At 36.6% G+C, this 18121-nt stretch overlaps 1 protein-coding gene across 1 annotated transcript in view; it reads left to right on the top strand.

The window, feature by feature from the left end:
• Robo2 (roundabout guidance receptor 2) overlaps window positions 1-18121 on the top strand; it is a 532650-nt gene that overhangs the window by 368666 nt on the left and 145863 nt on the right. The window contains exons 3-4 of the mRNA XM_059277713.1: window positions 9538-9695; window positions 10988-11108. Coding sequence (XP_059133696.1) covers window positions 9538-9695; window positions 10988-11108 — 279 coding nt within the window. The remainder of the gene's footprint in view (window positions 1-9537; window positions 9696-10987; window positions 11109-18121) is intronic.

The raw sequence follows: 18121 nt of genomic DNA on the forward strand, positions 1-18121 counted from the left end.
AATTTAAACATATTGCTTATGTACATTTGAAACTTAAAGTCATATTTAAAAAAAACTCTATTGAGTTAAATTTTTATAAATATGCATACATGGTAATTGAGCCCCTCATATTTTTTTTGTTTTATTTTCTGTGGTCAAAGGGTAAATGGGGAGTGGTAGAGAAAAATGCAGAAGTAGTGGGCATAGAATAGAGCCTACCATCAGCCTGCAAGCAGTCTTTCTGGCACCCACATCTTCTCCGCTTTGGCAGAGGACTTGAGGCTCATGGGCTAGAACCCCGGTTGAAAGACTCGTATCAGACAGATGGCCACTTGTAATAACCCTGTCAATGTAAATTCCATAAAAACCTAGTTTGTTTACTTCCTCATTTATTTATTTCTTCCCAATCCCACATCTTATAAAAGTGATAGGCACTGTAAGAAGTGCCAAAAAAGCTGGACTCTCCTTTGGGGACCGTATCGAGCAGTCTTATTTGATGCTCAGAATGTCTGTGTAGTTATAGATTTTCAATTAAGAAAAACTCTTATTTTCTATTGCTCAGAGCTATTGGTGTTTTTGTTGCATGCAGTCCTCTGTGGATAAGTGCTCAGACACAGGTACTCTGGGAGGAGAACAGATATTTTAATGGGATGCAAATTTTGTTCTGAAGAAATGTATCATCACAAATCCATTTTGCTTAAAACCAATGCCTCTATATGTTATATTCCTCTCGACACAATGTATCTAGCATAATTTCTAATGTGTCATTTTTTTTTTATTTAGAACTTCCTGTGATACTGGGAACATCCATACCTCATGAACAATTTTTTAGACACAGGTTCTCTATTGGAGAAAAGGAGAAAAACTGATTAAATGTTAATTAGCATCAAGCCACAACTTCCTCATAAGCTCATGGGTAGGGTATGCAGATCCTTGTCAAATATCAGATGCTAGGCTTTTCCAAAAATAGGACTTCCAAGTGTTGAAGGTATGCCAAGTGCTGGCTCCTTCACAGCACAGCAAAGGAAATGATTGCCAGAGACAGGCCTGGAGTCTGCCATGGTCAGATGTCACCAGTTTGCAGTGCCACATGTGATCCAAGAGTTTATGAATGATCTCAACACTTGGTCCCCAAGGAGAACATATGCATTACAGAGGTTACGGATACAAATTACAGAGAGCACAATGTTTCCATGCAATTTCTAAGAATCCTTCAGCAAGTTTTAAACATTAATGGAAAACATTAAGGAAGACTTGGCACTCTTAGCAAGACTTCAAATTATACTGTGGGTGAGGACAGAGCAGGGCTAAAAAAAGGACTGAAGAATAAAGACTTGGCTAGAAGCTTGGAGCTGGCCATTCCTCTTGCGTGAATTGTGTGTTTGTGTATTTTATTCCCAGTAGAATTCCAGGCTTCACAAAGTGCTATGACTTGAAAATGAGCAAGTCACAGGGCATCCTTGTTTATTCAACATGCTCCAATTCATATTGCTGCTTTATCTGCATCATTTGCTGAGTGAATTTGCTTATACAAGGCATATTTCTGGGGAGTGGGGGGGAGCTGGAATTGTTAGCTTGCTCCAGGGGTGCCAGGGCGTCAGCTTGCACAGCAGTAGCAGGATGTTTCCCTACTGAGCAATTTCTTTCCCATTCCCCTTCTGTGCATGAGAAGCCACTTATAATTTGTTCCCCAAATATAAGTTTGCATTCTGTATATAGCTGGTAGCTGACTTGTCCTTTCCAGTCATATTTTATATTACTATGTTGAATATAATGAAATATATTTAAAATGACAATTCCTTTGAAGGTTTGTTTTTAATACAGTGAAGCATAAGAAAAAGAATCACTGTGCTGTATTATAGTGGGAAGCTTTCTGTTGTAAAGGAGAACTGGCTTTAACATGAAAGGAAACTTAACCAGAAAGTTCGGTGTTGGTGCTCTGTTCAGGGCTGATTTGCCCAGGCATGCCATCAAGCAGCACTATCTTCCTAGCTTCTGCACAAGCTTCATCCTGTGTGGAGCTTCCCCAGGCTCACAGCATGGCTGCCAGCAGTGACCATGGAGAAACAGCATGCTTTCCTCACAGATGTAAGGAGAACCCAGTATTTCACAGGTATTGGAAGTAACCCTGATACTTTGGTGGGAATATGGTGTTGGTAGGATTAAAGAAAGACTATGCCTCATTTTACTAGTGGCTATTCCTTGTTTTCTATAGTTGATTGAGGTTTGCTGTTCTGTATGATAATCTATGTCACCATTTTTGGTACTCGTACAAAATCTACTGTCTTCTTAACATCTCAAACTGTCTGGATTTTATATTAGGCAAGTGAGGAGTCGAAACAAAAACACCATCCATTAAATCCAAGCAACTAAAGCTTTTCTTTGAAATGTCACTTTAAAATTAAAATGAAAACATTGTGGTCTATGCTAAATGGTAAAAAAGACTGCAATTTTCATCTGGGGATTTATGATTCATTGAACCAATGAATGATACTTTATTAATTCTTGTGTGGCCCTTGAAGAAGGGAGTTTTGGAAGAATACCTTTTCCAATTTAAGTATAAAGAGAATTTTCTTGTGAATGAGTTGGAAACTTACAATCACAGATCACTTACATGCATGAAAAATAAATAAGCAAAAGTCAGAGAACAAAGAGATAGCCAAGAGATACTTCTGGCTGAAAGAGCTTCATGCTCTAATGTAAACTGATACTTAGTTGTTCCTCTGTATATCTAGGGTAGAAGAGTTATAGATACATTTGTTGCATGCCTAGAGATATAATTAGAAACATAGTTCTAAGCAATACCTGAGATTGTATTAAGGAGAGAATTTTACTTTTAACCTTATGGTGGTTTGAATCAGAATCAATCTCATAAGTTCATATATTTGAGTGTTTAGTCACCAAGGAGAGGAACTGTTTGAAAGGATTGGAAGGATTGAGAGGCATGGCCTGGTTAGAGAAATTGTATCAATGGGAGTGGTCTTTGAAAAAGCTCTCACCAGGCCAGAATCTCTCTCTCTCTCTGCCTATGATCACAATGGAAAGATCTCAGATATTGCTCCTGCATATATTTATGTGCTGTTATGCTCCCTGCCATGATGATAATGGACTAAGCCCCTGAAACGACAAGCCAGCCCCCAGTTAAATACTTTGTCTTCTAAGAGTAGCCTTGGTCATGGTGTCTCTTTGCGTCAATAGAACAGTGATGAAGAAAATCCTCTAAAAAGTGAACAAAAGTTGAGGTGATCTTTTCATTTTAGAAAACCTGTAATAGCTACAATGAAGAATTTAAAGACATCAGATATTTTTGTGGTGAATTAAGGAAGATATAAGGCCTTCTGAATGACGGTAATGGGGATACTAGAAGTAGAACATATGGTGTGAGAAATTACTTACTCTGATGACTGTCAAAATTCTAGTGTCAGACACACTAGGTGTGAACCCTGCACATATTTAACACATGTTCAAATGACCTAAAGGAAAATAGAATGCCATGGTTGGCATATAAATTGTCTTCAACAAATTGTAGCTATTACTGTTGGTGAGTTATCTTTAAAATAAGCAATATAAAAGTATAAATTATCTTCCTGTGGTTCTTTTCCCTAATCCACAAAAGTGGTAGCAGTACAGAACACTGAATTCTGAGCAAATCGTGGTTGTTGAACACTTATCCAGGTGTGATTGACTGCAATAGTCTGCACAAGATTGTTTCCACCAGCATCCAGTTGTAGAAGAGCTATCCCATGGGGGATGGGACTCACAATTCCCTGAAGATTTATATATAGTCAATGGATGGTGGGAGGAAGAGAGATTTTCTGCAATGTTGTAGCCACTGGTGAGGTACAAATACTCTGTGAACAAACAATAATTGTAAATTGTAAATAACAATAATGAAGGTTATTGGGTGCCATGCACATGTTCATGCACACATAAATTCTCTCTCTCTCTCTCTCTCTCTCTCTCTCTCACACACACACACACACACACACACACACACACACACACACACACTTCGCATATGCACTCCCAGGCAAGCCTACACCCAAAGACATGAAAGCAGGAGGGGAACTGGTTGATAAATGGAAGGAGATTAGGAGATTATTGGGAGAAGGAAATGGAAGAGACGGGGTAATGGACAGAGTGAATACATTAAGTACAGATAATAAAATATTCTAATGAAACCCATTATTATATGTTGCTGTGTGTTGCGACACAGGTGTGTGGGTCTGTGGAAAGAAGACTCAGAGGCATCTTAAGAATGAATATAGCCTTTTGTGTCTGCAGGGGGTCCAGCCTCGAAGGACTGAAGCCCTATCCCTTCACCTAGCATATATTTATTTCTCTCCATTACAGTTTTAGCCAGTTAATTTCCATATGCCCAAAACAACCTGAAAGGAGGTCCCAACAATACAATGCCAAGTGCAAATTCCTCAATTTCTCCGGGTTTCCTGAACCAAGTTTTGCATAGGCCTTTGTATCCTTGGGAAACTCTGAGACAAGATTCACATAGAGGGCAGCAAGGGAAACAAAAGATGGATTAGGGCTAGGTGCTACTCTCTGGAGCCAGGCTAGGTGCAGCTCAGCAGGAATGCAGGCACAATTATATATAATGAACATATGCTAGTAAAATATAATGTTTTTACACTAAAGAATATCCTAGAGGCTGCAGTTGTAGCTGAGTTATCAATTGCATGTGTGAGGTCCTGAGTTGCATTCCCAGCATTAAAAATGGCAAAACCACCCATCATTTCCTGTTTGGTTCTATGCAAGACAGAAAGCTCTGTCTTTCAAAGTGTTGTGGTTCACTGAGATTTCCTATTGGAAATTTCAACTGTGTGCTTAGAGCTTGAGTTCAGGTGTCTATAGAGAAATTAGGGATGGCTGTGGCACAACTCTCACAGCTTTTGTAAAATGCACACAACAAGTGACATTCTACGTGCACGGACCACAGGTTAAGTGTTCTCTTACTTGCCTTTAGCTTGAGACCGCCATTATTCAAGCTTATCATTATAATTCCATTTTAGATTACCTTTCTCATGAGCAATTTTGTTTGTTTGCAGCGGTTTTCTTTATTCACTGGTGTGCACGACTACTTCTATAATGATGTTTTCAGGCTTTACATTGCTAATGACCTCACTGGGGATCCTCAGTGCACTGTTTCATTAATGTATCTTTCAAAAGTCCATTTATTGTTTAGGTTCACATTATTATTGCTAACTTATTTTAATGACCTAAGATAGAAATATTTGAGTGATGATTTGCTCTAACTGTGGTTATAAAATAAAGACCAGAGAACTGATTACTTAAGACAAAAGGGAAAAGAGGTGGTTAGTGAAAAAAAATGGAGATGTGAGACAGAGAAGTCAAATATGCAATATCTAAAATTATAAACTGGACTGGAGAGATGCCTCAGAGGTTAAGAACACTGGTTGGTCTTCCAGAGGTCCTGAGTTCAATTCCCAGCAACCACATGGTGGCTCACAGCCATCTGTAATGAGATCTGGCGCCCTCTTCTGACCTGCAGGAATACATGTAGGCAGAACACCGTACATAATAAAATAAATCTTTAAAAAAAAAAAGAAAGAAAGAAAATTAAAATTATAAACTGACCATGAAACATGTATATGGTATTATAAGGGTAACCTGCTATTGTATACAAATTACAACAGAATTTAATAGCAATTTGAGTCTTCAAGTGTTGTAAGACTGAGAATCTCTTTTCTTGCTGATGAATGGAAAGAAGCTGCCCTCTGCCTGCTTTAAGCAACTCTGCCCACCAGTTAATGTGGGGTGTATGAAAAGAGAAACATGGAGGCAAACAAACTATTGGAGAGTTGTACTGGAGAGATGTAAATCACCCCAGATGGCACATTGACAATAGACCAAAGAAAAGAGTCTGCTCAAGTCTATCTTAGTGAACCAGTGAGATTATAGGGTTTCTTACAGGAGTATGAGTGACTAAGGTCCAGCCCCAACTTGGTATGCCAGCCCATGTTGACTACCCAAGGGAAGCCTTCTCTCTATGAGGAGGGGATGGAAGTGGGAATGGGACAGGTGTAGGGGGGTGGGAGGAGAGGAGGAAGGGGGAACAGGGGGTGGGTATGTAAAAGAAAAGAATTTATTTTTACATAAAAATTATAAAAAAAAATAAAAAAAAAGCTACATCACCAAAAAGCTCACCCCAGCATGGTTAAATATTCAAGAAAGCTGCATCCCTGGATCGCCTTATATGAGGTAGATCAGCATCCTGGAGCATCTTCTTTCCCCAGATTTTATAAAATTAGAGGGAGCCTTGTGAATCTTACAATTTTCAAGAATTTCTTAAAAATTTGTGAGTTAGAGGGGTTTTTTTTCCTTTTTTCAGCATTCCTTAGTTCTTTGTGTAGGATTGAGTCCTCCTATTTTTAACCACATCCAATTGGTTTTTAATACCAAATGGTCAGCCATGAAAAAAGCATACAAGAAATATAATACAGACTGAGCAGGTTTTACTTTGTGTGTGTGTGTGTGTGTGTGTGTGTGTGTGTGTGTGTGTGTGTGTGTAAAACAACAATTAAATAAAAAGAGGCCACACATTTGAAAAAGATCAAAGAAGGGTATATGACAGGGTTTGGAAGGTGGAAAAGGAAGCAGGAAATAATGTAATTATAATCTCAAAAAGTAACAAAAGTATTTTAAAAAAACATTACTTTATGAACCTTGTGAGTTTTATTCATTTCCAAAGAAAAAAAGATTTAAGGAGTCCTCCTCCAGCATAGAATGTTTCATGTTGGTGGAACAGCTTTGCAACGCACACCTCCACTGACAGAGAAAAAAGAGGAAAAAATGAAAATTTCTGTCTGTTAGGATGTTCTGTCAGATGTTAATATGCAGCCACTTTAAGTTTTGAGTGAGATAGAGGAGACACGTTTTACCCCATTTTTACCCCCACAACTCAGTGCAAATGAACTGGTGTGACCGGGAGCACACCAGTTAGCTACATTACAGGGAAACCCCAAAGAGCAGATTACAAGTTGAAGAGGGTACAGTACCAATTATACCATTATCTCACCCTACTCTCTGAGTGAACAGTCTGAAAGCCTAAAATTACAGATGATGTTAGATTTCTTGGCTTCATGTGCAAATGGGAGTCATTTTCCTTTTTTTTTTTGAATGCATAAACACATGTTATATTGTTTCAGAGGAGCAGTCCTTATAGTTTGTTATGATATTTTCTTCATTTTGTTCACCATGGCAAAGGACTGTTTTACAAAATTTAGATTGTTGCAAATCCATGTAAGATTGATTCTCAGAATGATTTGCGATGGCCTTTAGGACCATTTGAGCTAAGGCTCTTTGGCACGCCGTTTGTTAGGAGACAAGATCTGGTGAAGGGCCCTCAAATGGCCAGATGTGCCATTTTGGAACAGATTGAGGGTCTGCCAAAATACCATTTGTTGCCAGGCCCGGATATCATAGGGTGTTCATCACCCTGTTACCATATTTTTGCACTTCTTAGCATTGCATAAATAGGCAGCTGTTCTCTATTTTGAATATAAATTAGTCACCAGCTTGCTCTCCCTGGAGGATATACCTACAAGAGGGAACCCCAGGGTTAACCCTTCTCATCCCTTGCATGAATGTTAAAATGTACACCTCCCTCTCCTCATTCAGAAGCTAGTTCTTATGCATAAATATCACGTGTCCTTTGCCAGTTAGACAAGAAGGAAAAAACAAACAAACAACAAAAAAAAAATTAAATAAATAAAAAACCTGTGCACTTCTCAGAGCTAATGTGTAATACCTGTCCTTAACAGAAAAGCACTAAATGAATCTGTTTCTAAGTTGACAGTGAACAGTTTGGAGAGAATCTTTTGCTACTGCTCCTTCAATAGGAAACAAGGTTCTCTCTTATATGGCAATGACTTCATTAAGATGAGAAGCTGTGTTAAAGGATGTGTTATGAGAAAAGAAGAGAAGAAAAACCTGAAAAGTTATTCATTTGTTTCTCTGGGGCTATTTTCAGGGTAGAAATTTTTTTTTTTATTTGCAGAATGAAAATGAACCTAGAGACTCTACAGAACAAAGGAAGATACAGAGGCTGAGATGGGTCCCATAATAGGATAATGACTGACTCAAAATAATCCACATTGCCAATAGTTGTTTTATCTAACAAACTATATGAGGCGATATATATATATATATATATATATACATTTATGCATCTGTATGGACATGCACATACATATAGAAATAGACATACTTCCATGTGTGTACATGTATTATATATAAGGGAACAGTGTATGTGGATAGATAGGTAGATAGATAGATAGATAGATAGATAGATAGATAGATAGATAGATAGAAATTTTACCTTTACATACTTCAAATTAAACCTTGTTTGCTAGATTATACTATATGCTTGAAATCTCAATAATTGACAAGCAGAAGGATCATAAGATCATTGGTTTGAGGCCAGCCTAGGCTACATAGTGAGGCTGTCTCAAAGAACACAAAACTAATTGTATAAGACAAAATAAAGCTTGTGAGGGTTGGGCTGTCAAAGAAAAGGAAAATGAACATAGTTGGGAAACAAAAGACAGTGAAGGTAAACATTATGTCAGCCAATCTCAACTCCTATTTTGAATGTTTTTACTAAAATAGTTATGGCCGCTATTTGCCAAATACACTCACTTCTCTTCAATCTGATAGGGCGTGTAGACTTCCCATCTTGCCAATAGAAGAAATGATCGTACTGATAGATATGTGACGTTTGGACATCTGACGCATGCCAGATTTTTGGAGGTTGTATCAGAGGTCCAACCTGCTGTTCTCGTTACTAATGAAAAGAGGGATGATTCAGGCTGCAACAGGGCTGTAAAGGGTATCTCTGCTCCGCATGTCACGCTACCCAGATGTCACTTGGCAGGTGGGGATACAGAGAGAATAAAAATGAAACCCTTGTATGTGGGTGCTAGTGCATTGCAAGAGTCAACAACTGAGTCTGCTTACCGAAGTGTGGATAGCTGTGTGGTGTGTCCACACTCATGTCCCAGGAAAGACAGCTTCTCAGAGTTCTCACTTCACATCTATCATAGACCCATGTGTACACAGGCCCATAAGCTGCATGTGTACAGCTTGCTTCAGGGTTTAGTTTATCTTAGATATTTATTGTAATGCACTTATGAACACATATGCATATATGCTTTTCTTAGTAGAAAGTAGATCCACATTATGTGAAATGTTCCATACCTTGCTTGCTTATTACAGCTCAGAGCTATATCATAAATGTCTTATTTCATTGCTCTTTGACATCTCATTTTTAAACCTGGATTTTATAACATATATATATATATATATATATATATATATATATATATATATATATATATATATATTAGCTCTTTCTCCATCAGTGGACACTTAGGTTGGGTTTGACCTATTTTTCTGATGGGTGTGACTATGTGCACTGGAAATACCTAGCATCTATCATGTGGGTAAGGCTTAAAGTTAATTTTGTCAAGAAAAAATAGAATATTATTATTAAGAATATTTTTAACTGTTTTAATTTTCCTTCAGTATTGCGAGATGACTTCCGGCAAAACCCCACAGATGTGGTAGTGGCCGCTGGAGAGCCTGCAATCCTGGAGTGCCAGCCCCCGCGGGGACACCCAGAACCCACCATCTACTGGAAGAAAGACAAAGTCCGAATTGATGACAAGGAAGAAAGAATTAGTGTGAGTCCATTTACAAGAAAGGTCTAGAAATACTGAGTTTCACATCTGAACGAATTCTGTTAACATCTTGATAACAAAATTGGATCTAAATGCTAATTTACCATATATAACATACTCAATTTTGGATGGCACTCCATAAGACAATCATAAATGTCTATGTTATACTAATAATTGCACCAATTTGAATATGTAATTGTGATTATATGGTGTAATAGTAATATATTCTTTCTCTAGAGATTTCTACCAGTCTTTGTGCTTTATACATTGATATTAAAATATACATGGTAGCCATTAAGCTTATTAGCTACCTCTCATTTTATACTTGATTCAGTATTATAAAAGGAGATGAGGACAACTTCACTGAAATAAAATTTACATTTGATATTATTCAGTAATTCCTCATTTAGATAAAATACAGTGACTGAGAATTAATGTATTTTGTGAAAAATAAATGTTTCATTTGACTGGACAAATGTTATTTTGTTGTTTGACTTTCTTTTAGGACCACCAGCTCACAAATAATGACACAGAGACTTCTTATTAATTATGAAAGCTTGGCCTTTAGTTTAGGTTTGTCCCCAACTAGCTCTAATAATTTAAATTAACCTGCTTCTATCAATCTACATTCTACTGCATGGCTTTTTTACCTCTGCAGCATTATGTACAACCAACTTGGTCCATGTATTGCTGGTGTCACATTGCACCTAGATTCATCTCCTCTTCCTCTCTCTTCCCAGAAATGCTGCCTATCCTCTCCTGCCTAGTTGTTGCCCATTTAGCTCTTTATTAAACCAATCAGAAGTCACTTTGGCAAAGATACATCTTCACAGTGTTCAAAAAGATTATCCCACAACATTATTACAACAAAAAAATCATATGTTTTATCTGTTATATTTAAGTATATACTTTTTATAAATGTGAATTCATGCCATGTAAACATTGAGATGACAATATTACACAAAATATAAATGGTAGGTAGAGATTGCAATATATATTCATGTTTCTGTCTTTATCATTATTATGAAGGGTTACCACACCAATGAGAATTTGGTCTTTAGTTAAAGGTTTTGTGTTGAGTACATTCTTTTGAAAATATATCCTTCGACCTTTGCTATTTATCAAACCATCTCAAAATTCAATGGTTTATACAAGCCATTTTACTTATAATCTAAATTCTATGAAAAATAAAACTATTATTTTCAGCAATAAGTTTGGCCGATCTTAAATATTCAAAATGATTAAGTAGAGCCTCTTTCTTTTTTGTTTCCTTTTCTTTTGTTTATTTTGTATAGATCCGTGGTGGGAAACTGATGATCTCAAATACCAGGAAAAGTGATGCAGGGATGTATACCTGTGTGGGAACCAACATGGTGGGAGAAAGAGACAGCGACCCCGCAGAGCTGACTGTCTTTGGTAAAACACTCTTCTAAATTACTAGTTTCCTGTTTCTGTGACCAAATACTTGACAAGAAGCCGCTGAACAAAGGAGCATTTTGCCGGGGCCACGCAGCACAGGACAGTGGCACAGAAGTCCTGCTTACAATACTGTAGTGCAGCTGGTTGCTTATATTGCATCTAAAGTCAGGAAGTAAGGAGACATGAACACTGCTGATTGGTTACCATTTTTCCTTTAAACTCAGCCCAGGACCACACTCCATAAGATGGTATTTTACATATTTAGGGGAGGTCTTCCTACCTCAGTTAACCTAATCTGAAAGCTCCCTCACAAACAAGCTCAAAGTTGGTCTTATCAATAACTCTATATCCTGTCCTCACAAACTGTTAACAACTACAATTTTGTAAACACTGAAATATAGGACATAGACTAACAATTACTCATTAACTGGAATAGTCAATAGAGATTAGAATTGGGATTTGGGGGGCTTTATGATGAAAACTTTAATGTCAAATTTAAAAAGAAACATCAATGTCTGTCATCAAAATGTTAAAAGCTACACTATTTCTAAGACAATTTGAAATAATAAACCTGTCCAATGCTCATCATTCATTCTTTTGATATATTTATCAGGTGTTAGATACATTTATATATATATGTTATATAATATACATACACATGTGTACTTTTACATGGATTTAAATACGTATTAACAGATATTTTTACTCATTCTGATATCATAATACCCTAAAATTTAAGAGACTATGTAAATTGTTAAATTATTTTTCTCTGACAGTAAAATATCTCTTCTAATTCTTTGCATGTTATGGCAAGGTCCCTACTTATGGTCATTATTCTAGGACATGCCCAAGCACACTCTTGAAGTCTGACATAGGTCTCCAATGGAGCGTCTTCTGCAGCTTGAGAGGTACCATCCAGTCTTAAAATAGGAGCATCATGATAGAAACAGATATTATGATGCCCCTTTCATTACATTTTTTCAATGGAAGCTCAAGGCCTTTTTTTAAACATTTTGCATGCTAAATAATCTCTGATAATACTCCCTTTGATAACTCCCCCACATCAAGTCTCAAATGAGAAAGGCAGGAAATATCCCATAATTCATTAAAGAAATGAGTAAATATAACTCTGCTCAATGTAGGCTTGTAGACTTCCGTTCACCTAGTCCAGATAAATCTAAGTTTGTATCTAAATTGTATGCAGTCATCTCTCAGAGTCTCAAAACTCCCTCTACACAGTAATGAAAAAAATACAGTTTTGTCTGGTAAGATATAAAATTAGTGGCCACTGAATATCAGCATTGAAAGCCCACAAGTATAGCTCTTCTATTTAAAGAAACACTCATTGCTATTTTTTTTTGTAGCTACCACAAGCTCTTGAGTAGAAAAACATTGCATTATAGCAGTATAGACTGTCTTCAGAGGAAAATTGAAAGAGTTCAATGTCATTACCAGAGCAATTAGATCTACCAGTAATGTGTCTGTATTATGAAATATTTACCCTACTTTCCCTAAAGACATTATGGGAACTGCAAGAGACCTCTAAGCCTGTCAAGAATTGTGGTACAAATTCTAAATTATTTTAAAAATAGCTATCAACCCAAGAGATTAAATTTATCTAGAGGCAGTTCCTGTGGAAGAATTGATTTAGGGAGCTGAGAAACAGTTATCTGATGGTGTAAACTGACCTGAGGGGTTTTATATACAATAAGTTAAAGGAAAACTGAAATCCCATTATGTACAACAAAACAACACCACAAATCAAGAAACACAGGAAAGAGAGAGACAGACAAACCAAAGAGACAGAGAAAGACAGACAGGCAGACATACAGACAGAGAATGAAACTGTTGGGGGAGGGGGGTATCTGGAGGAAGGTGGCAAAGAAGAAATTTTATATATAATTTTTAAATGATTGAGGAAAAGAAAGAAAAAATAGAATAGGGAAATGTTGGACTGATCAAAGCTGTGAGTCCTGTGTGAGAGAGCTTTGCTGTGCCATGACTCCTAATTTTAGAGAAAAAAGGTAAACAGTAGGACCCACCTCATTTATTACATTTGAATCCCTTACCTCAAGAACATTAAAAAATGAACTGCCTTTTATTTCAACATTATTGAATGTTGTAATTTTGGAATTAAGTTTGTAAACCTGGTTTACATTACCCAGTCCACCTGCTCAGTTTTCGCGTCGCTGCATGATCACCTTGAGGTCTTTGGCTACCATTGTCCTTCTCCAGGTATGGAATGCTAGCTCTACTCAAGAGGTTCTACAGAAAAAGTAATTGGTGATGTTGACTGTTCAAGAAATGTCATTCACTTATAACTTACAAGGAGAGCAAAGAAAATATAAAAGTTCTTTTCTTATTCAATAGTCATCAACATTACTGCAAAAAGTATCTATTAAATTTTCAGTGTTTTTATTCTTCAATGACTGGGCTTGTTCTAGGAAATGTAGTTTGGGCATTTCATTTTAATGTGTGCTGTTTTCACAAAGGTGTGATCACAGTAAACTGATTTTAAGTACCAGATGAGTGGTCTATTCTATTTGTTCATCAGCAATCATTTTTTTTGTTTATGACATAACCTCCTCCTCAAGTGCACTTTATCAAGTCTAAATGTCAGAATGTCCCATTATCAAATCTAAAAATCAGATCTGAAATGACACTGTCCTCTATGACAAACTCTAGGCATTTCATAAAGAACATCCCTACTCCCCATTCTGTAGATCATTAATGCTTATGTTGAGCTCTGAATATTCTAAATGTACTCAGAGAAACTAGAATGGGAGCATACAACCTATAAGCTGAAAATGATTTATTAAAAAAATAGCTAATAGTAAAGCATATGTTTTCTAAATGATTTTCAAATGTATCAAAATAATATACAAAATAAGTTTTGAATATTAAAATTTTACTATGTATCATAGGTATTACAAACCAAAATAATATGCTGAAATGTTTTGATTTACAGCTTCCTTAAGAACCCTTCACATGGACATGGATGTACATGAATACATGTATGCATACACACACACACACACACACACAAACACACACACACACAAAGAGGTACATACACATTCTTCATCTTTGATTACTTTTGCAAGTTTCTTTTATTCCCTTCCACCTTTGGGTATTCATTTTAATATTTTAAACATGTTTTTCTAGTATATGTCTTATATATTAATTATGATATTACTCTATATTCTATTTTAGAAAATAAGAATTTGATCAATTTATAACTCCCTTCCAATCTTTCTTTTTATCTACCTCTTTCTAGTATATTCTCTTTAGAATCATTCATGCTACTAATGTTTAAATTTGGATAGCTAGAGAGATGCCTCAGTGAATAATGTGTTTATCATGCAAACATAAGGATCTGATTTCAAATCCCCAAAATGCATGTAAAAAAAGGCAGAGTAGCTCATATCTCCAATCTCTCTATAGCAAGATGAAAAGGAGACAGAATCCACTGAAGCATCCAGGCCAGCTGGCCTGGTCTATCTTGTCTCAAACAAGATGGGTTGTGAGAACTGACACCCAAAGTTATCCTCTGAATTCTATGTGTATGCCATGGGTACTCTGGTGCCCCAAATACCAACATGTACATGCACATACATAAACACTTGTTATACACAGTTATTTTTAACCATGTAGATATTATGACCTGTGAACTAAATATTACTGCATTGTGTTTCATTTTCTCCTCTGGTTGTTTCGAAATGGTAAAGACTACATTCTATTTTTCACAACTCAACAATATGTACTCGCCCATAATAGCTGTCCTGGACATCCCAGACTCCCTGTCCATTCCTTTCTGCTCCAGAATCTCCAACTTGATTTTTGCCTCCTCTGCTTTGATGCTAGATTCTGTATGCCTAGCATCCTGTATCTGTTTCTTTACTTCCTATTTACAGAAGTAATTCTCCATTGCTTTCTGCTTGACTGGAGCTCAGGACACATCCCAAATCCATATGCCTTTACTCTATGTGAAATTTAAGTTGCAAAATTGTAGTGTCAAAATTTTCTGGTGAAAGTGCCTCTCCAAAGCTGTTTAGTCCCTTGCATTCCTCTAAGGAAGTCTATTGTGACTGTGTTGGCATACTTTTGCATCTAGTCAGGGTCTTTGGATTTACTTATTTTTCACCCAAACTCTTAGCAGTGTGTCCTTAGATCACTATTCTGACACATTGCAAGGGTATGCTTTGATTTGGCGTTCCTCCACAACCTCATTTATTTATATGCTAGTCAAAAAAAAGTCTAAATCAGAAATCTCTCAACCAAAACAACTCTATTCAATTTTTTGGACTTTGTTTGGCTTCTGTGAAGCATGTATTTATGATGTACATGTTAAAATTCTGGATCTTTCCTTTTCTGTTTATCCTGTTTATAGTAATCTGTGCTTGCTCCATGTGTTTCTTTCTGTCTGACACAAAGTTTGTTTCTTTTTCTTTTTGAGACAAGGTCTTGCTCTGTGGCTCAAGGTGTCTTCAAAGTCACGATCCTCTGATCTCTGTCTTCCATTTTGGGGATGGCAGGCAGACACCACTATGCTGGCTTTGCCTGCCACAATTCTAAATAACACCACTTGAATTATAGATGTTTCTTTGTGGTATTAATTTACCTCTCTTTACTCATAATTCCTCTCCACATTCCTCTTCTTCTTTCCATGGCTCTGATTTGACAAAGAAGGCTTTCTTCAAATAGCGTATCATGTATTGACATCCAACCACTAAAAGATGAGAAAATTGGTTCATATGTTGAAAGGAGCTGAAACACAAGAGATAAAGTTTATAGTAATGCTATCTCAAAAACCTTAGGAAATATCTATATCTTGGGGCTGGAGAGATGGCTCAGGGCTTTAAGAATACTGACTGTTCTTCTAGAGGACCTGGGTTTGATTTCCAGTACCCATATGGAACTTTACAATTGTCTGTAACTCTAGTCCCAGGGGATCTCCTCCCCTGACCTCCTCAGGCAACCAGGTACACATGGTACACTGACATGCATGCAGGAAAAACACTTACACTTATAAAAACAAAAACTTAAAAAGAAATATCGAACATATATATATATATATATATATATATATATATATATATATATGCTGCAGATTTCACGTAAAAATTTAAACTATATGGTTCAATAAATCATCCTGGTTGATAGAAGCAATGTAGTACTTTCTTTTTTTTTTTTTTTTTTTTTTTTTTTTTGGTTTTTCGAGACAGGGTTTCTCTGTGTAGCTTTGCGCCTCTCCTGGAACTCACTTGGTAGCCCAGGCTGGCCTCGAACTCACAGAAATCCGCCTGGCTCTGCCTCCCGAGTGCTGGGATTAAAGGCATGCCACCACCGCCCGGCAATGTAGTACTTTCTTGTGCCTATTTCTGAAGCACCTGTTCTACTGCTTCAGGACAGTGATGAAATTTGCTCACAGGAAGCATATTATATAATGGCCCTTCACATTCTATATCAAGAATAACATGAAATAATTGTTTTTAAAACATAAGAATTTTCTCCTCCAAATTTTATCTATTTTTGGTCTTTGCTCCCGAGAGTGAAAATTATTGTCAAAAATAAATGAATTTAGTCAGAATTTATATTATCACATCCAGGGAGCCTGACCGTTATCACCAAGTTTTGTGGAAGGGCACAGTAATAGCATCCAATGGTTATCGAGCTTCCCTCCCATTAGACATACACTGTTAAGTCAAAGGAAGCCTGTGAAGCTAACCATCTGATGACTTCCTTATACTTTTACAGGCACTGTTCTGAGGCAGTTCTTGCTAGGGCAGATAAAGTCAAGGCAAGGTTTACAAGCAGTAGTTAGCTCTAATGTCCTTTTATTACATAGTTTTCTTCTTCCAGGATTTAAACAACCTCACCTATGCAATTATAGCCACAGTACTGCTTTTACAATGTCAAGTGAATTTTACCTTAAAATTGCTAAGGTCATCCAGGAAATAACTGTCATGGCACAGTCATTGGGAACTTTACAGCCACTCTCAATGACTGCGTACAGTTGAAATGGAGAATGTGTTACCTGGGTACTTAATTTCTTCCTTGCTGTAGCATAAAAACGAGAAAAGATTATTCAAAGGCCAATTGGATTCAAGGTATTTTGTGTAAAGTTGAATATTCTTCTCTCTGAATAATGTTGGCATGACTGCAGTGAGAGTAGACATTAGATTTAATTATAGCTGTGTGTAAAGTTGGGTTTTCTACAATGCCGATTTGGAACTAGGTTGACAGGGCTATTTGGGAGCTGTATTCTACAGAGTAACACGCTGGCAAACAACACTGTTATCTCCAGAGAGATTAACCTTGCAAGCATGTTATGCAGGTGATTCAAATCCAGTTAATCTCACAGAAAAAAAAAAAGTTAATTGCATTGGCAAAGAAGTTGCCTCTGATCATGGTATAGTTATATAATTAGAAATCAGCAGACATAGGAGGACTTGAATCTAATTGATAAGCAGTCCACAGATGGCTCTAGAGGTTTCTCCCCCTGCTTTTTCAATATGTGGTCAGACATAAGGGGATACCATGGAAAAATCAGTAGCCTCATTTTGACATATCTTAAAATTAAGTTGGCTTGTTCAATAGATCAAGATTTCCACACTTGTTTATTTTAATTGTTCAGAGTTTCATGGGTACAATCTCTGTGGACATTAGTGGATATTAAATGTTATCCTTATTTCTCACTAGATTATACTATTATCAACTTACTCTTACTCCCCTGGCTTTCCCTTTTTTTTTTTTTTTATCCTCCTCAAATTATTTTAGTGCAAAAAGAGAAACCTTAGACATGTCTATTTGGCTTTGTAGTTTGTATCTAAAGAGGGGTTACTTTGATAATAGTAGCAAAAAACAATGTAAAATGTCTAAAAATGAATTTTCCATTTTGAATGCAATTTTTTAGTCTTTAATATTGATGTTTCTGTTTCATATATATTCAAAAAAATAAAACTTAGTTAATGAAAAAGAGAAGTATTTCTTCCCCAAATTTTCTTTAA

Source organism: Peromyscus eremicus, chromosome 12, assembly GCF_949786415.1.
Source record: "Peromyscus eremicus chromosome 12, PerEre_H2_v1, whole genome shotgun sequence".
Lineage (NCBI taxonomy): Eukaryota > Metazoa > Chordata > Mammalia > Rodentia > Cricetidae > Peromyscus > Peromyscus eremicus.